The sequence below is a fragment of the Rattus norvegicus genome, chromosome 8 (assembly GCF_021556685.1).
Source record: "Rattus norvegicus strain SHRSP/BbbUtx chromosome 8, alternate assembly SHRSP_T2T, whole genome shotgun sequence".
Classification (NCBI taxonomy): domain Eukaryota; kingdom Metazoa; phylum Chordata; class Mammalia; order Rodentia; family Muridae; genus Rattus; species Rattus norvegicus.
In genome coordinates, this window is record NC_141541.1 from 59899032 (window position 1) to 59924708 (window position 25677).

A 25677-nucleotide genomic window follows, 5' to 3' on the forward strand; every position below is an offset into this window, starting at 1 on the left:
AAGGCTTGGCACCCTTACAGAATCGGGTGACCTGGGAAGCATGTGCTAGATGCTTTATTTCCTATGGGAAACACCCAAGTCATCTTTTGGTTGATTTCAGGGTCTTTGATCTGGAGTCACTGTCAGCAGCCCACTGTACTGAAGAAAGATTTCTGCTGTTTGGGCAACAGGTGTCAGAGTACCTGTTTCCTAAAGTTGTAGGTTCTTGTAGGAAAAGTCACACACACGGGGGGGGGGGGGGAGTGTGTGTGTGTGTGTGTGTGTGTGTGTGTGTGTGTGTGTGTGTGTGTGTTATGGGTGATAGTAAAAGTGATTTTTGGTGAGTAATCATTTAAAACTATATCACTTACATAAAGTGAGAACAGTGGGAAACACAAGGAGAATATAATTCAAGTCTGACTGGCACATGAGACTGGGTGCCAGAGGAGACAGATCTGGGGCACAGCTGCCTTTGGAACCTGGGTGGGAAGAGAGCCTGGCTCCCAGACCAAACCTGGAAGTCTCCGTGACTAAGACCTGGGTTCTCACCAAGAAGGAGCACTCCCACCTTACTGCTCAAAATAAAGGCATACTTTAATCTTTTGAGGATGCCTTTTGTGGGTTTGCTTGGGATTATTACAAAATGTTGCAGGAGTTGCCTGAGTTAAAAAAATATATATTGAACTGCTTTCCTTGGAGGTAATAGCAGGCAACGTGCTTCATACAGTCTTCTACATTGTCGTTGAGATGTGAAGATGACAAGAGAAAACAACTGCCAGTGCTTCTGTGTTGTGCCCCTTGCTCTGCCCGCCAACTCTTGTACTTCTGCACTGTGCTCCTGGTTTGCCTGTTCGGTTTGCATGGTTTCCCATGCAGGTGGAGTGAGGGGTGCCTGTCTTTACAAGTTTCTTAATAAAACGTCCTGCATTTTTCTGTCTTTAGGCTATTAGATCAGCTTCCCAGAGCCAATGTTGTTTTCCTAAGGTATCTGTTTGGGGTATTACACAACATTGAACAACATTCCTTATCTAATCAGATGACTGCATTTAACTTAGCAGTGTGTATCGCTCCAAGCATTCTTTGGCCTCCTGCTTCCTCCAGTCCAGAGCTAGAAAATGAATTTACAAAAAAGGTAATGACATTTCTTCATTCTTATGTTCCCGAGCCCTCACTCCCCATTTTGATACATTTGAAATTCATGGTGTTCTTAAATGGCTAATGTAGACTTTCCTATGGGGGGTTATTGACCATTCTGTCCTCGTATAGATTATGGCAAATTGATATCAAACGGGGGGGGGGGGGAATCAGTTGTTACTTCGATTAAAAAAAAAAAAGACTTTTGAGTTAAGACAAGCCTGCGTTCAATTCTCAGCGCCAACATTTCCCAGATACACAATCCTGAGAGAAGTCCCTTACAGTGATTCCTTTCCCAGTGATACAGTAGAGACTGAGGTCCCATCCCTGTGCCTGCCTGTTGATCAGGGGTCTGAGGCACCAGGTTCCTTTCATTCACACCATCTCTCAGCTGCTGAGGCAGAGACCTTTGGTCAGTTCTCAGCCATCTCTGTGGCAGCACAGAGCCGACATAAACACACCTCTCCTCATATGCACCTTTGGGCCATGTTAAGAGTAGTCAGCGATTGTCCAGGTTTCCTTGCTGTCTTCCTATCCCTCCCCTTTCCTTCTGGACTCCCCAGAGGAGCCTTCTTCCAAAATTACAGCAGCCTGCCCTTTACACGAGAAATCCTTGTGTGCACGCCCTTATTACTGATATGTGATCAACTTGAATAACAAAGTTATGTTTCTTCACCCAAAACACCCCATGGAGAATGCTTGGCATTGCCCTGGTCTAAAAGGCAGAGCCAGTGATGTAAAGCATTAGTGTTACACCAGTGCCACAGATAAGTGTCCTCTGCTGGCCCAGACTCAGCTCTGTATACAGTCTATAGTATTAGCAGTTGGCGGCGGGGCTTCTGTATGCCTCCGAATGTTTTCCCCATTTTCCGTTTTGTGGTTAAGATGAGGATGTGTAGTACAGCGTAAATGAACAACAGCTTTTGTGGATAATAACGCTTGAATCCTCTCCATTCGACACAGGTTTCTCTCCTTATACAATTTCTGATTGAAAATTGCTGTAGGATATTTGGAGAAGAAATCACTTCTCTCTTGGGGGAGCTTTCTGAGAGAAGCGACAGAGAACACACCCCAGGTACTGTGAAGAACTAGGTATTTGTCTGTGGAGATGACGAGGCCGGTTGTCCCGAGCCTCTGACCTGGGTCAGTGGGGCCCAGGGCTTTCCTTCCTCCTCAGAAGGCCTGCTGAGGGGGTTAATATGTGTGTGGGATTAGGCCTCAGCCTATGAGTTGTACACTGAAGAGTTGAACCCTTGTTTTAAACAAACAGAAACTCTGTATTAGAGCCACTGTTGTTGAAACTGGAATCAAAAGTCTAGAGGAAGTAGAAGAAATCCTGGTTTGGGAGGCTTCTTATCTCCCCAACTCCTAGTGGACTCTAAGACCTCAGAATTCTAGTAGGTTACGACCCAGTTTGAAACCACTAGCATCTTTGAGCTGGGGGCTGGGGAGGGAGGGTTCTAAATTCATAGACAGACAACCTGCATAGTATAACTTCCTTACTTCCAATTACTACTCTGCTGGCTTCAGTCCAGCATGCATCAATATTTCATCTATGAAACATAGCATTTAATCTTTACAATAATGATAATCAAACAAAGCAACGGCCTAATTTTAAAGGGCTTTATGAGAGGTTTTAAGGAGACTGGCGTGTAGCTTGTATAAGATGTATGCAGCACACCCATGCTAGAAAACAGACTCTTACTCCAAAGCCAGGTCAGCTTGATGCTAGCTCCTTTCATTTTCATCCTCTCTTCATTTTATGACGTATCCATTGCTTCGAGAAACCCTTACCTTAAAAAGTCACTTCACTAGAAATTGGGATGAATCTAGGAGATTTCCGTCTTGGGCACTAACATCTGGGAGGGTAAAAAGACTTAGGCAAACGAGGTGGCTTGTTGGGGAAGGCGCTAAAGCCCACCACAATCAGGCACAGCAACCTGAGTTTAATTCCCTGTTGCTGGGGACCAATGTGGTAGACTTTCAGCAAATTGTCCTCTGGCCTCCTTCCGCATGCATTGGCCTACCTGGGTCTCCAACTCCCTCCACACATAAGTTCTTTTAAAGCTTCTCTCCTTGGGGGTAGGAGCTTGAACTCTAGACATGAAAATGGCAGAGAAACAGCCTGGCTTGCCTTTAAGGCAGCACGGGCTGGATCTGTAGGAATGAATGTTAACTGTGGTTTAATCTCTGCCCACAGATACGTCTTGCTTCCAGTTGAACGACTCCTCCTATGACAGCTTAGAAAACGAGCTCAATGAGGATGCCGATGCCCCGTGCAGCGACCTGGTCAAACGGCTCGGCCAGGGTAGCAGGAGCATGGACTCAGTCTTAACCCTCAGTGACTATGACCTTGAACCGCCCGAAGCGGAAGGCCTTTTAACCCTGAGCAACTTTGACTTAGATCAGTCTAAAGAGGAGCACATTCGAACGAAACAACCCCTGGAGACCAAGCCGGTGAGTGTTTTCGTAGCCTACAGGAAGGTTTCACTGGGGGAGCATACTAGGGCCCCCGATGGCCCCGGTACACCCAGCTGCCTGCCTGCAACTGCCTCAGATGCCCGGAAAGTCTTTCGGCGGCACCGGCGCTCCTCAGAGCCCAGCATTGACTATCTAGACGCAAAGCTTTCCTATCTCCGGGAGTTTTACCAGAAGAAGTTACGCAAGTCCAGCTGTGATGCCGTGCTCTCTAGAAAGGATGAGGATTACCTGAAGCAGACCCAGCCTCAGAAGAAAGGGGATCAGAGGTGTTTTAAACAGAGCTCAGTGACGGGCACTGACGTCAGCAAGAGGAACACTGCTAATGAAAACATTAAGAAGAAAAGCTTGTCTGGTCATGAAGGAAATCAAGAGACACCTTTCACTAAGTCCAAGCCAGTGGCCATTTCTGTGGCATCTTACATGTCCTCCCAGGACCATTCCTGGGAGCAGCCCTTTGAAGCAGATGCATGCAGGTTCTCCCCACCACACATAGCAGATGCCCAGAAGAGCTCACGGGCGCATCGGCGCTGTTCCGAACCCAGCATCGATGACCAGAACTACAAGCTGTCCTATCTCAGGGGGGTCTACTCAAAGAAGCAAAGTAAAACCAGCTGTGAGGCTGGCCTCTTGCATGGCGAAGAGGATTATCTCAAAAGGCATAAGTCTTTGCAAATGGAGGGGCAAAAGCTCATTAATCAGAGTTTGGTCATGGGGATTGAGGTGGGCAAGAGCAGCAGCAGCACAAACCAAAGTACTGAGAAGGTTTTGCCCCCAAGACTAAACCTTTGCCCAAGGGCTAGCTATTCCAGTTTATCTTCCCCCGGCACATCCCCGTCAGGTTCCTCGGTAAGCTCCCAGGACAGTGCTTTCTCTCAGATCTCTGAACACTCGGTGTTTACACCCACAGAAACTTCCTCTCCAATAGATTGCACTTTTCGGGCTCAGAGAAAACAGGAAGAGCTTTCTTCAGACTGTGACAGTCCCAGCCTCGTTTCTGGAATGCCGGGTCCCTCCATGGGGCAGGCCAGCAGCCACCTAGCTTATTTAAGAAAGGGTACCACAGAGCAGCTACCACAAATGCATTCTGTAACTCTTCACCCCAGCACATGGTTGAGAAGCGGCTTGGTCACTTTAAAAAACTGGTCCCTCAAAAAGAAAACAAAAGCAGCCAGACCCGAGGACAGAAAAGACTGTTCCTTAAAAGAACCTCTGGAATTACCTGCATGTGCTGCTGGGACCCCAGAGGCTGACTCTCTACAAGAGAGCCAGGAGGACATACACCTAGGGGTAGATGAAGGAGCTGGGCAAACTGCCTGTGGGCTCAGCTCTTATGCCTGTCAGGACTCAGAGCAACACGCCAGCTCCCCGTTCTGCCTGGCAGGAAGCAGACTCACGCTTGGTATGAAGTTGCACGAGGGAGAGGAGAGTGGAGGGCAGTACCCTTGTGATAACCCTTGGGAAGGAGCCTCTTCAGGTCTGGAGACCTCAGAGGATGCAGCCAACACAGGTGTGGAACCTGCGACAGTTTGCAATGACGGGGACAGACATTAACCAAAGACCACTGCCTACAATAAGAATCTGCTATCAAAACAACCTGAAGTCTTTAAGGACAGGGACTGGGCCAATAAAAACACAGACAGTAATGAGATAACCCCGCCTGTAAGGCACCTGGGATAGGTAGCACAAGGACAATCATTGCTAACGTGGCAGTTTCTTTGATGCAGTTACGTGGCAAAACCCTGTCAAGATGTTTCATGATCTTAAAGTTGTGAAAGGCTTTTCCTATTAAAGCATGGGTTGAGTTCCTTTTCTGAGATTTTAAGATACTGACAGAAGGGTAGAGGGAGTGTTCTCTGTAGGAGAAGCCTCCTCGTGTCAGCCATCTGAGAGTTGGGGTGTCTTGAGAGGATCAGAATACCTTAAATGCAGCATCTGTGACACATAGAGAGGAGTGGCAGAGAGAAGACATCGTTAAGCCCAGGGAATAAGAAAAGGGGCCACTGAACCACTCGGAAAAGCATGTAGGTTCACTAAGGAAATCATGTGAAGCCTGTCCCTGAAGCCAAGTCAGTGGCCATTTCTGTGGCTGTTCTTAGTCACGTCACTCATCTTCACTGGGTCATTTTAGGGACCAGCTCTGGTGATAAAGGCAGAGTGAAGGAAACTAGCGGGCAAAGAGCCAGGAGTGCCGGTACAGCTCGGTCGGTTGGTTGGTTGGTTGGTGGTGGTGGTGGTGGTGGTGGTGTTTTACTGTTAGGGTTGAGGCGTTCACATATATCTTTCAGAAATGAAGATATAAAGACAAGGAAGGGTTTGCCCATTTCAGTGTCCTTCCCACAGTCCCTATGCAGCAAGCCTGTGTTCTGGGAATGTAACTTATCCCTACTTAAAGGAACCTGCTGACAGCACGTGCTCTAGCAGCACAGAAGAACAGCCACGTGAGAATTGGAGACATTAATCTCAAGGTCAGTTTCCTCTGGCTGACTAATCTCAGAGGCAAGACTTCAGAGAAACAAGAGATGCCGGTATTGGTATCAACATCCATGCGATTGTGTCGTGCTGACACCGTGTCAGTAAGCAAAGCTGTGCAGAGATGCGTCCAGATCAGGAAGCTGGGTCCTACAATATATAGGCTATCACAGAAAATGGCCGCTGGCTTAGACTTAGTGGCCAGTTACCCTGTGAAACTCCTCTCTGTAAGTGACACTTCTCTCATTTTGAAAAGTGGCAGTTCCCCGCAACAGCACCCCCTTCTTTGTTCCACAGGCAGTATTTATCAATACGTCATCTCTGTGGAAACATTTCACTGCAGCCCTGCTCTCTGTTAGATTACAGTCAGGCAGGAGGAGATAAGGGACGGCTGTTAATTAGTCTTTCATCCCACAAGATTGTTATTGATTAGAGATTGGCAGCCTGTAAGAGGTTATTGAGTGGGACACACAACGAAGTTGCTGTCTCTGGTGGCCACTGCCTTTTGGATTTTTTTTAAGTTCTCCACTTTTCCCAAATGACTTGTGGTTTATAAATACTAAAGTTTAGACCCCGGCAGTTTATCATAAACCTTTGTCCTCCCTCTTCACCTTCTAGGCTACATCAGGATGTCTCCTTCCCTAGCCAGAATGAAATGGAAGGATATGCCCTAAGATAGATGCGCATTTGAGATACTCACCTATTAGAAGTTTCCTAGACTCTATGTGATCTCTTGAATCCCTGTAAAAAAAAAAAATCCACTCAAAAACTAGCTTATCCCAAATTATTATTCCTACCAGTCCCCAGGAAACTCGTGGTAGACGTTCCCTTCTCCTAAACATCACATTGTCAGTTACAGGATAAGGACTTGTCTCAGTATTGTTATTGAAGTGCCACCTACCTCTCGGGCATGGCCCTGTCAGCCCTAATCATCATTACCTTTAAAACTGTGTCCAGTGAGCTCCTTTATGATACTTGGCAATCCCAGCCAGATGCAACCAACCACTTCCATATGGAGAGCCCTACATATCCATATGGATCTTTTGGGGGATTAGTGTATAGAGTTGGCAAGTCAAACTCTTCCCCTTAGAGCATACTACTGTCAGAACTGCAAGATGTGAATGAAGATCTCATGGCTTAGATGGCCTCTCTGTAAGATGTGTCTCCTGAACCAACGAAGTGTCCTGGCTATTTTCTAACCCCACACCTACCCATTTCGTAATGGCCAGTAGAAAATCATCCACCGGTTTGAAGCATAGAAGAAAATAGTTGGTAAGGTTCCCCACCAGCCCTGCTGGCTCTGTTCCTTAGATGCTCCCCCATGATACCTAATGTGAATAGTCTGTTAATATTGCTGTAAAGTATTGTATGATTTGAAGACAGACATGTCATTTTATTAGACTCCATCAATCTATAATATATTAGACTGATTCTTTATCTCAAATGCTATGAGTTTGTATAATATATCTTGACAAATTTTATTACCGTGTTATGTAACAAATGTGTATTTTTGTACCTTGCAGAAACTGCTGCTAACTTTTAAAAATTGTTTGGTTTTCAAAGCACTGAAAATGGACGCGTATGGAGTCCATGCTGTCAAATAAAATGCCACCCTGCAGTTACCAGTCCCACAGAGAAACACTGCGGAGAATTCTTCTGTTCAGCAAACCTGAGCTCCCTTTGAGTTGACCATTTCATACACAATGAGTTGTGGCCTTAAGTTTTTACTCATAGTTTTTCTAGGGGGAAAAGGAGTGAAATTGTCTTTTTCCTTTTTATACTTTTAAATCTCGTTTACCAAACAAGTCATGTTTTATACCTAACAGTCCCCCTTTTGTCAGAAATTGTGTCTATTCATTGTAACCCCTGGAGCAATGTGGACTAGTTTGTCCACATACCAAACGAAAGAACAGCTCACTTTGGTTGTGTGTATGAGATTTTCTCTCACAGTTAGGCCATTCTGATGAAAGAACCAAGTTGACTTTATACACACACCAAGATATCTGTTCTTTGAGGTAACCTGTGATGTATGACAGTTTCTCATGACTACTATATCTTTGACTTCTTGAGGTTTATCGAGTGGTCTCTGCATAAATTTAGCCACTGTTTCAAAGGGATCCAGAACCTAGAAAAACTAGATTGGCTCCAGCTAGGTAGAAAGGACAAATCCACTTTCTCAAGTGTTACTGATTGTATTTCTATAGTGCGCGTACGCACACACACACACACACACACACACACACACACACACACACTAAATTCTATCCAGATTTTGGAGAAATAAATTACTTTTAATGAGGACTCGATCTAATGTTAATAACTGTCTTCTTAATAGCCTACTTAGCAGGTCATAACACTGAATCAAAAGGTTTTAATTTGTCAACCCAAGAACAAGCTTCTTCTGTTTTTTCTTTTTTTAATTACTCCCAGTAAGTTTTATACTGTGAATAATAAATTTGGGTAAAGCATTTGCTTCAGTTTCTTTCATTTTGGTTATGAGGTCTTCTCAAAAGCAAAGTTTCCTATGAAAGTAAGAAGTTCCCCCAAGGCCTCTGCCGCCTGCTTGCCCTGAGTACTGCTCCATCTCTGAGCTGCCTTCAGGTTGCATAACTACTTTTTTTCCTTTTTAGATACAGTAAACACCTTGAGCTTCATCTTTGTGCAGTGTGAATTGTTCTGGTAGCATTGGAAGAAGACTCTAAGGTATAATTTGCAAACTTTGGTTTTAAAATCTATTTACCACACCGCCCCCCCCCACACACACACACATACTGTTAATACTATTAGATTAGAATGCTGTCCTCTGTGTCCCTATTAGATAATAACATCAGGACACAAACATTTTTTAGATGACATCTTAAGTGTCTTTCATTATTTTCATTCATCAGACTGGAAGTATTTAGATTTGCACCTCACATAGCAATATAAAATTCAGGCTTGTAGACATTAAGATTTAAATACTACTTGTTTTCTCTGTGTTTTAGATTACATTAACTTAAATTTAGAAATTAACTTTTGCAGTCTCTTGTATAAAAGAACAGAATAAATTAGCTAAAACCTTCTGAAATAGTCTGTTACTCAGAGAAAAGAAAATGGGTACCATAAAGACTCATGCCTTCTCTACCAGATCATGGGAACTGGATTACTGCTGCCTAGAATTTTCAAGTGTAAAGGAAATACTTTATATCTTTACCCCCAAAATGAAATGACTGAGCGGACGATATCAAAATATATGAATGCTGAGGCCATTCCTGTTGGAATGACACATCAAGTGGGACAGGCAGGCCCTACCTAGGTAACTTAAGAAACAGAACCACGAAGGTCCGAACAGTCAAGACTTCAGGTAAGATCATCAACTGGAAACCATCTCCATGGGATAGATTAGTGTACAAAATTAGAAAGAAAAAAAAAAGGTCTTGTCTATTAGAAAAAGTTAAGAAAAAAAGAGATCAGCCTTAAGGGGATTTTTTTCCCCACAATAACAACAAAAAACCCAGCCAAGCCCATAGCACACTGCTTATACCTGTTTACAAGCCAGGTCAGCAGTATCCACCTGCTCCCAGACATAGGCCAGGTGAGAAGAGCAACCTGAAGGAAACTACCCAGTCTGTGGAGGTGCACAGGGCTGTGTAAATGCAGTGTGTCCAGAAAGAATAGAATGAGCTGCAGAGACAAAGACAATCGTGACAAGTCTGAACTGAGATTCTCCACAGATACCCTAAGGTCACCTGAGGGGCACTACACCCACCATGCCTCAGACTACAGAAGTGTACTGAGCCAGGAGCAGTCTCCTGGTAGCCAGGCCTTAGAATGGAGATTCTGTTTATGTTTATTTTTATTTATTCAAAGAGATTATAGCAGAAAATTCCACAAACCTGGACAGAAAATGGACAGTCAAACATAGGCATTTTAGAATCCCATCTAGACATAACCAAAGAACCACTCCCCAGTAAGCCATAGTCAACGTGGCAAAACTACCAAGCAAAGAATGTTTAGGGCCATAAGGAGAACACTCTACTCATGTTTACCATGAACATGTTTTCAATGATAAAAAATCAGGAAAAGCGTGGGAATGATGTATTTCAAACCCTAGAAGGATTGGTTTACCTAATAGCCATTGGCATACCAGCAAAAGCATCTAGTTATAGAGAAATAAAACCATGTCGAGAGAAGAACAAGGTAAGGCAACTCAGTTCAAGCCAGCACAAAAGAAAAGACTTAGAAGAAACTATACACAGAGGTTTCATCCACCAGAACACAAAAAGGTAATATTTTGTGAGGGAACTAAATGAGCAATGAAGAGCTAGGAAGGAATACACATTCAAAGAGTAGACCAGTAATTCCCTAGTCCAAACCTACCCCTACAAAAATGAAACCAATAAAAACAGGAAATAGAAATAGCAAATCAATAATGACATTAAATGAAAAGAGTCTCAATTCACCCTTTAAAGGGTACAGACTGGCTGGAATCACTACCGCTACCTTGTCTCTTAAAGAATTAAAGACCTTAATTGGGGATGAGGGGGAGGCGAGAGTCAAAACATGGAAATCAGCTGACCAAGCAAATGGGAGACCCAAAACTAACTATTCTCAAATCTGATAGACTTCAAACTGAAACAACTCTGTGGTGGTTTGAATATATTTAGTCCATGGGGGAGTAACACTATTAGGAGGTGTGGCCTTGTTGGAGGAAGTACTTCACTGTGGAGGCAGGCTTTGAGGGCTCCTATGCTCAGACTCCATGCAGTGTAGAAGATACCCTCCTCCTCCTGGTTGCCTTTGGATCAAGATGGAGAACTCTTAGCTCCTCCAGCAACATGTCTGTCTGCATGCTGCCATGCTTCCTGTCCTGATGATACTGGACTGAACTTCCAAAAATGTAAGCCAGAACTAGTTAAATGTTTTCCTTCATAAGAGTTGCCGTGGTCATGGTGTTTCTTCAAAGCAATAAAACCCAAACTAAGAAGAAAAATTAACATCCTTTAAGGATAAGAATTCACTCAGAAGACTGAATTTCTGCACCCAGTGTTACAGCTTTCAATTTTATAGAGAAAACACCACAAGGCAAGAAGGTGATATTATGATATCAAGGTATGATATTATTATACCTAAGGTCATAATGCAGTGATAGTGGGTAGATAGGTCTTCCAAACTAAAATTCAGAAGGGAAAAAAAAGCCTAGAGAGCCACACTATACCAGTTGGATTTAACAGATCTGTGGACTATTTCTTCCAACAGCTGTAAATTAACATTTTTTCAGCAAAGCACATAAATATCTCTAAAATTGAATAAATGTGTGTGTGTGTCTGTCTGTCTGTCTGTTTAAACATCTATAATCACTCTGCAAAGAAACGCACAAAACTGGACAGATTCAATACTAGATACTAGCAGACTTAAGACAGAGCTAAGACCAACACTTCTTGAACTGCCGTTGAAAGGGGGAAATGCTACCAAATTCATTCAACAGAGCAATATTACTATCATAACAAAACTAGATAAGGAAAATATAGGTAAATCTCGGTGAACATTAATGTAACATTTTTTCAACAAAACACTTGCAAATCAAATAAAGAACATGTCAAGAATATCACATACATCGTAACTAGGTTCACTTAGTCTCTAAACACAAAGCTCAACCAATGTACTCAAATGTAATATGACATTTTAAGATATAATCATGTGATTTCTGTCTTAAGAGATGCAGAAAAAGCCATTTGACAAAAGTTCAACATTCCTTCATGATAAAGCATCTACAGAAACTAGTAACAAAGGAAACACAATAAATTGTGTTCAAAAGAAAGCTAAATCCAACATAGTAGTTGGGGCAGATAAAATATTTCCTCTAAAATCTAGGGTGAGACAAGGGGTCCACTCTCTACTTGTTCCATTAGGTACTTAAGACATTTAGCTACTGCAGTAAGAGAAAGAAATGAAGAAAATATTAATAAAGAGAAGTCACATCATACATCAAATAGCCCAAGGGCTACACCAGAACTTTTAAAAAAGTCAACATAAAAACCATTCATTTTCCTATATAACAGTAACAAACATGCTGGAAAATGCTTCAATCAAAGTAGCTTAAGACCCTAGGGGTAAATGAACCACCAAGGTGAAAGACTAACATGGAAACTCGAAGACGCAGATGTCCAAACCTAGACAACAGGAAGACTTGCCATATTTGTAGCTTGACAGAATCTGTATCTAAACTCTTCCTGAAAGACGTCACTAGACTCAACATAGCCTCTGTCAAAGTTCTAATCACATTCTTCCAAAACAAGTATCCTGAACTTCATATGGAATCACAAAGGACACAAATATCAAAATCAAATATCATGGGTGATGTTGAAAGTATCACAACGGCACTCTTACGGCAGACCCCCTATTGTCCACACACCTCCCGGACCTGAAGAGAATCGGTCAACAGTTCTCTGTGCCCAAATGCCGTGGGAGGGAGAGCTAAACCTTCAGAGGGGCAGACATGCCTGGGAAGACAGAAGAGACTACAGTCTGCCACATCTCTGACTCCAGAGGAAAACACCAAACACCATCTGGGACCCCGGTGCACAGGAGCTCCAACAAAAGGTGGCGCAGACCCTCCTGCTTGCTACACCCACCGAGAGCTCAAAAGCAGCCCCCAACGAGCAACTTGAGCCACGGGACCACAGGTAAGACCAACTTTTCTGCTCCAAGCGACCTGCCTAGTGGACTCAGGACACAGGCCCACAGAAACAGCTGAAAACAAGTAGACAGGAAAAACTACACACCCGAAAGCAGAACACTCTGTTCCCATAACTGGCTGAAAGAAAACAGGAAAACAGGTCTATAGCACTCCTGACACACAGGCCTATAGGACAGTCTAGCCACAATCACAAATAGCAGAACAAGGTAACACCAGAGAAAACCTGATGGCGAGAGGCAAGCGCAGGAACCCAAGCAACAGAAACCAAGACTACATGGCATCATCGGAGCCCAATTCTCCCACCAAAACAAACACTGGATATCCAAACACACCAGAAAAGCATGATCTAGATTTAAAATCACATTTGATCATGATGATGGAGGACTTCAAGAAAGACATGAAGAACTCCCTTAGAGAAACGCAGGAAAACATAAATAAGTAGAAGCCTATAGGGAGGAATCACAAAAATCCCTGAAAGAATTCCAGGAAAACATAATCAAACAGGTGAAGGAGTTAAAAATGGAAATAGAAGCAATAAAGAAAGAACGCAGGGAAACAACCCTGGATATAGAAAACCAAAGGAAGAGACAAGGAGCCGTAGATACAAGCATCACCAACAGAATACAAGATATAGAAGAGAGAATCTCAGGAGCAGAAGATTCCATAGAAATCGTCGACACAACTGTCAAAGATAATGGAAATGAAAAAAGCTACTGGTCCAAAACATACAGGAAATCCAGGACTCAATAAGAAGATCAAACCTAAGGATAATAGGTATAGAAGAGAGTGAAGACTCCCAGCTCAAAGGACCAGTAAATATCTTCAACAAAATCATAGAAGAAAACTTCCCTAACCTAAAGAAAGAGATGCCCATAAGCATACAAGAAAACTACAGAACTCCAAATAGATTGGACCAGAAAAGAAACTCCTCCCGTCACATAATAGTCAGAACACAAAATGCACAAAATAAAGAATATTAAAAGCAATAAGTGAAAAAGGTCAAGTGACATATAAAGGCAGACCTATCAAAATCACACCAGTCTATGAAAGCCAGAAGATCCTGGACAGATGTCATACAGACCCTAAGAAAACACAAATGCCAGCTCAGGTTATTGTATCCTGCAAAACTCTCAATTAACATAGATGGAGAAAGCAAGATATTCCATGACAAAACCAAATATACACAATATCTTTCTACAAATCCAGCGCTACAAAGGATAATAAATGGTAAAGCCCAACATAAGGAGGCAAGCTACACCTTAGAAAAAGCAAGAAACTAATCGTCTTGGCAACAAAACAAAGAAGAAAAGCACACAAACATAATCTCACATCTAAATATGAATATACCAGGAAGCAATAATCACTATTCCGTAATAACTCTCAACATCAATGGTCTCATCTCTCCAATAAGAAGACATAGATTAGGGGTTGGGGATTTAGCTCAGTGGTAGAGCGCTTGCCTAGGAAGCGCAAGGCCCTGGGTTCGGTCCCCAGCTCCGGAAAAAAAAAAAAAAAAGAACCAAAAGAAGACATAGATTAACAAACTGAATACATAACGAGGACCCTGCATTCTGCTGCCTACAGGAAACACACCTCAGAAACAAAGACAGACACTACCTCAGAGTGAAAGGCTGGAAAACAACTTTCCAAGCAAATGGTCGGAAGAAGCAAGCTGGAGTAGCCATTCTAATATCAGATAAAATCAATTTTCAACTAAAAGTCATCAAAAAAGATAAGGAAGGACACTTCATATTCATCAAAGGAAAAATCCACCAAGATGAACTCTCAATCCTAAATATCTATGCCCCAAATACAAGGGCACCTACATACGTGAAAGAAACCTTACTAAAGCTTAAAACACACATTGCACCTCACACAATAATAGTAGGAGATTTCAACACCCCACTCTCATCAATGGACAGATCATGGAAACAGAAATTAAACAGAGACGTAGACAGACTAAGAGAAGTCATGAGCCAAATGGACTTAACGGATATTTATAGAACATTCTATCCTAAAGCAAAAGGATATACCTTCTTCTCAGCTCCTCATGGTACTTTCTCCAAAATTTACCATATAATTGGTCAAAAAACGGGCCTCAACAGGTACAGAAAGATAGAAATAATCCCATGCGTGCTATCGGACCATCACGGCCTAAAACTGGTCTTCAATAACAGTAAGGGAAGAATGCCCACATATACGTGGAAATTGAACAATGCTCTACTCAATGATAACCTGGTCAAGGAAGAAATAAAGAAAAAAATTAAAGACTTTTTAGAATTTAATGAAAATGAAGGTACAACATACCCAAACTTATGGGACACAATGAAAGTTGTGCTAAGAGGAAAATTCATAGCGCTGAGTGCCTGCAGAAAGAAACAGGAGAGAGCATATGTCAGCAGCTTGACAGCACACCTAAAAGCTCTAGAACAAAAAGAAGCAAATACGCCCAGGAGGAGTAGAAGGCAGGAAATAATCAAACTCAGAGCTGAAATCAACCAAGTAGAAACAAAAAGGACCATAGAGAGAATCAACAGAACCAAAAGTTGGTTCATTGAGAAAGTCAACAAGATAGATAAACCCTTAGCCAGACTAACGAGAGGACACAGAGAGTGTGTCCAAATTAACAAAATCAGAAATGAAAAGGGAGACATAACTACAGATTCAGAGGAAATTCAAAAAATCATCAGATCTTACTATAAAAGCCTATATTCAACAAAACTTGAAAATCTGCAGGAAATGGACAATTTCCTAGACAGATACCAGGTACCGAAGTTAAATCAGGAACAGATAAACCAGTTAAACAACCCCATAACTCCTAACGAAATAGAAGTAGTCATTAAAGGACTCCCAACCAAAAAGAGCCCAGGTCCAGACGGGTGTAGTACAGAATTCTATCAGGCCTTCATAGAAGACCTCAAACCAATATTATCCAAACTATTCCACAAAATTGAAACAAATGGATCACTACCGAATTCCCTCTATGAAGCCACAATTACTCTTATACCTAAACCACACAAAGACCCAACAAAGAAAGAGAACTTCAGACCAATTTCCCTTATGAATATCGATGTAAAAATACTCAATAAAATTCCGGCAAACCGAATCCAAGAGCACATCAAAACAATCATCCACCATGATCAAGTAGGCTTCATCCCAGGCATGCAGGGATGGTTTAATATATGGAAAACCATCAACGTGATCCATTATATAAACAAACTGAAAGAACAAAACCACATGATCATTTCATTAGATGCTGAGAAAGCATTTGACAAAATTCAACACCCCTTCATGATAAAAGTCCTGGAAAGAATAGGAATTCAAGGCCCATACCTGAACATAGTAAAAGCCATATACAGCAAACCAGTTGCTAATATTAAACTAAATGGAGAGAAACTTGAAGCAATCCCACTAAAATCAGGGACTAGACAAGGCTGCCCACTCTCTCCCTACTTATTCAATATAGTTCTTGAAGTTCTAGTCAGAGCAATCAGACAACAAAAGGAGGTCAAGGGGATACAGATCGGAAAAGAAGAAGTCAAAATATCACTATTTGCAGATGATATGATAGTTTATTTAAGTGATCCCAAAAGTTCCACCAGAGAACTACTAAAGCTGATAAACAACTTCAGCAAAGTGGCTGGATATAAAACTAACTCAAATAAATCAGTAGCCTTCCTCTATACAAAAGAGAAACAAGCCGAGAAAGAAATTAGGGAAACGACACCCTTCATAATAGACCCAAATAATATAAAGTACCTCGGTGTGACTTTAACCAAGCAAGTAAAAGATCTGTACAATAAGAACTTCAAGAATCTGAAGAAAGAAATTGAAGAAGACCTTAGAAGATGGAAAGATCTCCCATGCTCATGGATTGGCAGGATTAATATAGTAAAAATGGCCATTTTACCAAAAGCGATCGACAGATTCAATGCAATCCCCATCAAAATACCAATCCAATTCTTCAAAGAGTTAGACGGAACAATTTGCAAATTCATCTGGAATAACAAAAAACCCAGGATAGCTAAAACTATCCTCAACAATAAAAGGACTTCAGGGGGAATCACTATCCCTGAACTCAAGCAGTATTACAGAGCAATAGTGATAAAAACTGCATGGTATTGGTACAGAGACAGACAGATAGACCAATGGAATAGAATTGAAGACCCAGAAATGAACCCGCACACCTATGGTCACTTGATTTTTGACAAAGGAGCCAAAACCATCCAATGGAAAAAAGATAGCATTTTCAGCAAATGGTGCTGGTTCAACTGGAGGGCAACATGTAGAAGAATGCAGATCGATCCATGCTTATCACCCTGTACAAAGCTTAAGTCCAAGTGGATCAAGGACCTCCACATCAAACCTGATACACTCAAACTAATAGAAGAAAAACTAGGGAAGCATCTGGAACACATGGGTACTGGAAAAAATTTCCTGAACAAAACACCAATGGCTTATGCTCTAAGATCAAGAATCGACAAATGGGATCTCATAAAACTGCAAAGCTTCTGTAAGGCAAAGGACACCGTGGTTAGGACAAAACGGCAACCAACAGATTGGGAAAAGATCTTTACCAATCCTACAACAGATAGAGGCCTTATATCAAAATATACAAAGAACTCAAGAAGTTAGACCGCAGGGAGACAAATAACCCTATTAAAAAATGGGGTTCAGAGCTAAACAAAGAATTCACAGCTGAGGAATGCTGAATGGCTGAGAAACACCTAAAGAAATGTTCAACATCTTTAGTCATAAGGGAAATGCAAATCAAAACAACCCTGAGATTTCACCTCACACCAGTGAGAATGGCTAAGATCAAAAACTCAGGTGACAGCAGATGCTGGCAAGGATGTGGAGAAAGAGGAACACTCCTCCATTGTTGGTGGGATTGCAGACTGGTACAACCATTCTGGAAATCAGTCTGGAGTTTCCTCAGAAAATTGGATATTGAACTGCCTGAGGATCCAGCTATACCTCTCTTGGGCATATACCCAAAAGATGCCCCAACATATACAAAAGGCACGTGCTCCACTATGTTCATCGCAGCCTTATTTATAATAGCCAGAAGCTGGAAAGAACCCAGATGCCCTTCAACAGAGGAATGGATACAGAAAATATGGTACATCTACACAATGGAATATTACTCAGCTATCAAAAACAACGGCTTTATGAAATTCGTAGGCAAATGGTTGGAACTGGAAAATATCATCCTGAGTGAGCTAACCCAAACACAGAAAGACATACATGGTATGCACTCACTGATAAGTGGCTATTAGCCCAAATGCTTGAATTACCCTAGATGCCTAGAACAAATGAAACTCAAGACGGATGATCAAAATGTGAATGCTTCACTCCTTCTCTAAAAGGGGAACAAGAATACCCTTGGCAGGGAAGAGAGAGGCAAAGATTAAAACAGAGACTGAAGGAACTCCCATTCAGAGCCTGCCCCACATGTGGCCCATACATATACAGCCACCCAATTAGACAAGATGGATGAAGCAGAGAAGTGCAGACCGACAGGAGCCGGATGTAGATCTCTCCTGAGAGACACAGCCAGAATACAGCAAATACAGAGGCGAATGCCAGCAGCAAACCACTAAACTGAGAATAGGACCCCCGTTGAAGGAATCAGAGAAAGAACTGGAAGAGCTTGAAGGGGCTCAAGACCCCATATGTACAACAATGCCAAGCAACCAGAGCTTCCAGGGACTAAGCCACTACCTAAATACTATGCATGGACTGATCCTGGACTCTGACCTCATAGGTAGCAATGAATATCCTAGTAAGAGCACCAGTGGAAGGGGAAGCCCTGGGTCCTGCTAAGACTGAACCCCCAGTGAACTAGACTGTTGGGGGGAGGGCGGCAATGGGGGGATGGTTGGGAGGGGAACACCCATAAGGAAGGGGAGGGGGGAGGGGGATGTTTGCCCGGAAACCGGGAAAGGGAATAACACTCTAAATGTATATAAGAAATACTCAAGTTAATAAAAATAAGTATAGATTAGAAGAAGACTATAAAAATATGCTATGAATAAAAAAAAAGAAGACATAGATTAACAAACTGGATACGCAATGAGGACCCTGCATTCTGCAGCCTATAGGAAACACGCCTCAGAGACAAAGACAGACACTACCTGAGTGAAAGGCTGGAAAAAACTTTCCAAGCAAATGGTCTGAAGAAGCAAGCTGGAGTAGCCATTCTAATATCGAATAAAATCAATTTTCAATTAAAAGTCATCAAAAAAACATAAGGAAGGACACTTCATATACATCAAAGGAAAAATCCACCAAGATGAACTCTCAATCCTGAATATCTATACTCCAAATACAAGGGCACCTGCATACATAAAAGAAACCTTACTGAAGCTCAAAGTACACATTGCACCTCACACAATAATAGTAGGAGATTTCAACACCCCACTCTCATCAATGGACAGATCATGGAAACAGAAATTAAACAGAGACGTAGACAGACTAATAGAAATCATGAAACAAATGGACTTAACAGATATTTATAGAACATTCTATCCTAAAGCAAAAGGATATACCTTCTTCTCACCACCTCATGGTACTTTCTCCAAAACTGACCATACAATTGGTCATAAAACAGGCCTCAACAGATACAGAAAGATAGCAATAATCCCATGTGTCCTATCAGACCACCATGGGCTAAAGCTAGTCTTCAATAACAATAAGGGAAGAATGCCCACATATACATGGAAGTTGAACAATGCTCTACTCAATGATAACCTGGTAAAGGAAGAAATAAAGAAAGAAATTAAAAACTTTTTAGAATTTAATGAAAATGAAGGTACAACATACCCAAATTTATGGGACACAACGAAAGCTGTGCTAAGAGGAAAACTCATAGCTCTGAGTGCCTGCAGAAAGAAACAGGAGAGAGCATATATCAGCAGCTTGATACCACACCTAAAAGCTCTAGAACAAAAAAGAAGCAAGTACACCCAGGAGGAGTAGAAGGCAGGAATTAATCAAACTCAGAGCTGAAATCAACCAAGTAGAAACAAAAAGGACCATAGAGAGAATCAACAGAACCAAAAGTTGGTTCATTGAGAAAGTCAACAAGATAGATAAACCCTTAGCCAGACTAATGAGAGGACACAGAAAGTGTGTCCAAATTAACAAAATCAGAAATGAAAAGGGAGACATAACTACAGAATCAGAGGAAGTTCAAAAAATTATCAGATCCTACTACAAAAGCCTATATTCAACAAAACTTGAAAATCTACAAGAAATGGACAATTTCCTAGACAGATACCAGGTATCGAAGTTAAATCAGGAACAGATAAACCAGTTAAACAACCCCATAACTCCTAACGAAATAGAAGCAGTCATTAAAGGTCTCCCAACCAAAAAGAACCCAGGTCCAGACGGGTTCAGTGCAGAATTCTATCAGACCTTCATAGAAGACCTCATACCAATATTATCCAAACTATTCCACAAAATTGAAACAGATGGAGTGCTACCGAATTCCTTCTATGAAGCCACAATTACTCTTATACCTAAACCACACAAAGACCCAACAAAGAAAGAGAACTTCAGACTAATTTCCCTTATGAATATCGACGTAAAAATACTCAATAAAATTCTGGCAAACCAAATCCAAGAGTACATCATAACACTCATTTACCATGATCAAGTAGGCTTCATCCCAGGCATGCAGGGATGGTTTAATATATGGAAAACCATCAACGTGATCCATTATATAAACAAACTGAAAGAACAAAACCACATGATCATTTCATTAGATGCTGAGAAAGCATTTGACAAAATTCAACACCCCTCATGATAAAAGTCCTGGAAAGAATTGGAATTCAAGGCCTATACCTAAACATAGTAAAAGCCATATACAGCAAACCAGTTGCTAACATTAAACTAAATGGAGAGAAATTTGAAGCAATCCCACTAAAATCAGGGACTAGACAAGGCTTCTCACTCTCTCCCTACTTATTCAATATAGTTCTTGAGTTCTAGCCAGAGCAATCAGACAACAAAAGGAGATGAAGGGGATACTGATTGGAAAAGAAGTCAAAATATCACTATTTGCAGATGATATGATAGTATATTTAAGTGATCCCAAAAGTTCCACCAGAGAACTACTAAAGCTGATAAACAACTTCATCAAAGTGGCTGGGTATAAAATTAACTCAATTAACTCAGTAGCCTTCCTCTACACAAAAGAGAAACAAGCCGAGAAAGAAATTAGGGAAACGACACCCTTCATAATAGACCCAAATAATATAAAGTACCTCGGTGTGACTTTAACCAAGCAAGTAAAAGATCTGTACAATAAGAACTTCAAGAATCTGAAGAAAGAAATTGAAGAAGACCTCAGAAGATGGAAAGATCTCCCATGCTCATGGATTGGCAGGGTTAATATAGTAAAAATGGCCATTTTACCAAAAGCGATCTACAGATTCAATGTAATCCCCATCAAAATACCAATCCAATTCTTCAGAGAATAGACAGAACAATTTGCAAATTCATCTGGAATAACAAAAAACCCAGGATAGCTAAAACTATCCTCAACAATAAAAGGACTTCAGGGGGAATCACTATCCCTGAACTCAAGCAGTATTACAGAGCAATAGTGATAAAAACTGCATGGTATTGGTACAGAGACAGACAGATAAACCAGTGGAATAGAATTGAAGACCCAGACATGAACCCACACACCTATGGTCACTTGATTTTTGACAAAGGACCCAAAACCATCCAGTGAAAAAAAGATAGCATTTTCAGCAAATGGTGCTGGTTCAACTCGAGGTCAGCATGTAAAAGAATGCAGATCGATCCATGCTTATCACCCTGTACAAAGCTTAAGTCTAAGTGGATCAAGGACATCCACACCAAACCAGATACACTCCAACTAACAGAAGAAAAAGTGGGGAAGCATCTTGAACACATGGGCACTGGAAAAAATTTCCTAAACCAAACACCAATGGCCTATGTTCTAAGATCAAGAATCAACAAATGGGATCTCATAAAACTGCAAAGCTTCTGTAAGGCAAAGGACATTGTGGTTAGGACAAAACGGCAACCAACAGATTGGGAAAAGATCTTTACCAATCCTACAACTGATAGAGGGCTTATATCCAAAATATACGAAGAACTCAAGAAGTTAGACCGCAGGGAGACAAATAACCCTATTAAAAATGGGGTTCAGAATCTTAGTAAGAGCACCAGTGGAAGGGGAAGCCCTGGGTCCTGCTAAGACTGAACCCCCAGTGAACTAGACTGTTGGGGGGAGGGCGGCAATGGGGGGAGGGTTGGGAGGGGAATACCCATAAGGAAGGGGAGGGGGTAGGGGGTAGGGGGAGGGGGATTTTTGCCCGGAAACTGGGAAAGGGAATAACACTCGAAATGTATATAAGAAATACTCAAGTTAATAAAAAAAATGGGGTTCAGAGCTAAACAAAGAATTCACAGCTGAGGAATGCCATATGGCTGAGAAACACCTAAAGAAATGTTCAACATCTTGAGTCATAGGGGAAATGCAAATCAAAACAACCCTAAGATTTCACCTCACACCAGTGAGAATGGCTAAGATCAAAAACTCAGGTGACAGCAAATGCTGGCAAGGATGTGGAGAAAGAGGAACACTCCTCCATTGTTGGTGGGACTGCAAACTGGTACAACCATTCTGGAAATCAGTCTGGAGTTTCCTCAGAAAATTGGACTTTGAACTGCCTGAGGACCCAGCTATACCTCTCTTGGGCATATACCCAAAAGATGCCCCAACATATAAAAAAGACACGTGCCCCACTATGTTCATAGCAGCCTTATTTATAATAGCCAGAAGCTGGAAAGAACCCAGATGCCCTTCAACAGAGGAATGGATACAGAAAATGTGGTACATCTACACAATGGAATATTACTCAGCTATCAAAAACAATGACTTTGTGAAATTCATAGGCAAATGGAATGAACTGGAAAATATCATCCTGAGTGAGGTAACCCAATCACAGAAAAACACACATGGTATACACTCATTGATAAGTGGCTATTAGCCCAAATGCTTGAATTACCCTAGATGCACAGAACACAGGAAACTCGAGAAGGATGACCAAAATGCGAATGCTTTACTCCTTCTTTAAGAGGGGAACAAGAAAACCCTTGGCAGGGAATAGGGAGGCAAAGTTTAGAACAGAGACTGAAGGAACACCCATTCAGAGCCTGCCCCACATGTGGCCCATACATATACATCCACCCAATTAGATAAGATGGATGAAGCAAAGAAGTGCAGGCCGACAGGAACCGGATATAGATCTCTCCTGAGAGACACACCCAGAATACAGCAAATACATAGGTGAATGCCAGCAGCAATCCACTGAACTGAGATTGGGGACCCCCATTGAAGGAATCAGAGAAAGGAGTGGAAGAGCTTGAAAGGGCTCGAGACCCCATATGAACAACAATGCCAACCAACTAGAGCTTCCAGGGACTAAGCTACTACCCGAAGACTATACCTGGACTGACCCTGGACTCTGACCTCATAGGTAGCAATGAATATCCTAGTAAGGGCACAGTGGAAGGGGCAGCCCTTGGTCCTGCCAAGACTGAAGCCCCAGTGAACTAGATTGTTGGGGGGAGGGTGGTAATGGGGGGGAGGATGGGAAGGGGAAGCCCGTATAGAAGGGGAGGGGGGCAGGGTTAGGGGGATGTTAGCCCGGAAACCGGGAAGGGGAATAATAATCAAAATGTAAGTAAGAAATACTCAAGTTAATAAAGATAAAAAGAAAAAAAAGAAGAAAGTATCACAATGCCTGATCTTAAATTATGTTGCAGAGTCTTTGTGACAGCAACAACTTGACCTTTGGCACAAAAATAAACATGTAGTCCAGGAGACTATAACACCAAACAAAATAAGCTTTGTCAAAACATAGTTTGTTAAGTTATCAAAAACTATGCATCATTTAACGATACAGAATCTTCACTAAAAAACACTGGGAGAATGAGACACATTCAAAGAATGAAATTAGTTATATCTCTCTCATCCTGCTTTTTAAAAAAATTATTCAGAGTACATAAAGTACCTTATAAAGCCTGCAATGCTAAAACTACTAGAGGCAAATATAGAGATGGTAGTTTAAGATAGCAGCAGCAGTGTGAACTCTGAAAATGTTTCCAGTAGCACAGAAAATAATCTGCAAGTGAGATTACATCAAATTAAAAAGCTGCTTCACAAAAGAAAAAAAGCAGAATGAAGAGAAAACCTACAGGATGAAACAAAATCTTTGCAACTGTGTCTCAAGGAATTAACTTACACCATGGATAAAAGAACGGCCAACAGTAAACACAGATCTCCTAGTCAATAAATGGGTTAATAGTTCTCAAAAGAAGAAATAGAACTAGCCAATAAATATTTGCAAAAGAATTCAACATGCATAGTCATCAGGGAAATACAATTAAAACTACTCTGAGATCTCAGCTATTTCCAGTAAGAACCTAACACAAGAACTACAGCTACACCACTCTTGCATGTACACCAAAGGGACTAATTGTTCCCACAGAAACAAATGTACACCCATGTTTATTGCTATGACATTCAAAATAGCTAAGAAATGAAACCATTCTAGTTGTACAGCAACATACAAATGGTAGAGAAAAAATTATATATATATAAAAATTATATATACATATATAGCCATTGTATTTTATTCAACATTAAATAAGGAAATCATGACATTTGTGGGGAAATAGATACCACAGAAAATCATTAAGTAAAACTAGTTAGGTTCAGAAAAAGACCATCTTTTTCTCTTATACATGGATCCTAGACTTTAAATAGATCTTATATTTAACACACACACACACACACACACACACACACACACACACACACACACGATAGTTATAAAGAAGCATGAGACTTTAAATATCCAAAGTTCTTGAGTAAATATGAATTCTGTATGTATTATCTAATTTCCAAATATAGTATATATTCAAAATAATGGTAAAAAAAAAAACACCAAACACCCAGCTCCATATGCCCAAAGAATAGGATTAAAAATGCAGACATGACCCGCGGATCCCGGCCCGCAGCAGCTCTCTGCTCCCAGACCCGGTGAGAGAGAGACCCAACCGCCTGGTCAGGTGGGCACTCCTGAGGCTGCAGAGCGGAAGAGACCACCAACACTGCTCACCCCTGCCCACATCCCTGGCCCAAGAGGAAACTGTATAAGGCCTCTGGGCTCCCGTGGGGGAGGGCCCAGGATCGGCAGGACCCCTGCGCCTGAGACACCGCCGGACCCTGAAGGAAACAGACCGGATAAACAGTTCTCTGCACCCAAATCCCCTGGGAGGGAGAGCTAAACCTTCAGAGAGGCAGACAGGCCTGGGAAACCAGAAGAGACTGCTCCCTGCACACACATCTCGGACGCCAGAGGAAAAAGCCAAAGACCATCTGGAACCCTGGTGCACTGAAGCTCCCGGAAGGGGCGGCACAGGTCTTCCTGGTTGCTGCCGCTGCAGAGAGCCCCTGGACAGCACCCCACGAGCGAACCTGAGCCTCGGGACCACAGGTAAGACCAAATTTTCTGCTGCAAGAAAGCTGCCTGGTGAACTCAAGACACAGGCCCACAGGAGCAGCTGAAGACCTGTAGAGAGGAAAAACTACACGCCCGAAAGCAGAACACTCTGTCCCCATAACTGACTGAAAGAGAGGAAAAGAGGTCTACAGCACTCCTGACACACAGGCTTATAGGACAGTCTAGCCACTGTCAGAAATAGCAAAACAAAGTAACACTAGAGATAATCTGATGGCGAGAGGCAAGCGCAGGAACCCAAGCAACAGAAACCAAGACTACATGCCATCATCGGAGCCCAATTCTCCCACCAAAACAAACATGGAATATCCAAACACACCAGAAAAGCAAGATCTAGTTTCAAAATCATATTTGATCATGATG

General features: G+C 41.9%; 1 protein-coding gene and 1 long non-coding RNA gene across 5 annotated transcripts in view; one reads left to right on the top strand and one right to left on the bottom strand.

Annotated features, from left to right (window-relative positions):
* The window catches only part of Arhgap20 (Rho GTPase activating protein 20), an 84573-nt gene extending 76040 nt beyond the window's left edge, over positions 1 to 8533 (top strand). For 2 of the 4 annotated variants that reach the window (NM_001434330.1, NM_213629.3), the window contains 3 exon segments: positions 922 to 1111; positions 2077 to 2188; positions 3314 to 8531. In NM_001434330.1, coding sequence (NP_001421259.1) covers positions 922 to 1111; positions 2077 to 2188; positions 3314 to 5145 — 2134 coding nt within the window. In that variant the 3' untranslated portion in view covers positions 5146 to 8531. 4 annotated transcript variants of the gene reach the window in all.
* Positions 1 to 25677, bottom strand: part of LOC148004131 (uncharacterized) — an 876089-nt gene that overhangs the window by 24279 nt on the left and 826133 nt on the right. The gene's annotated exons all lie outside the window — the stretch shown is intronic.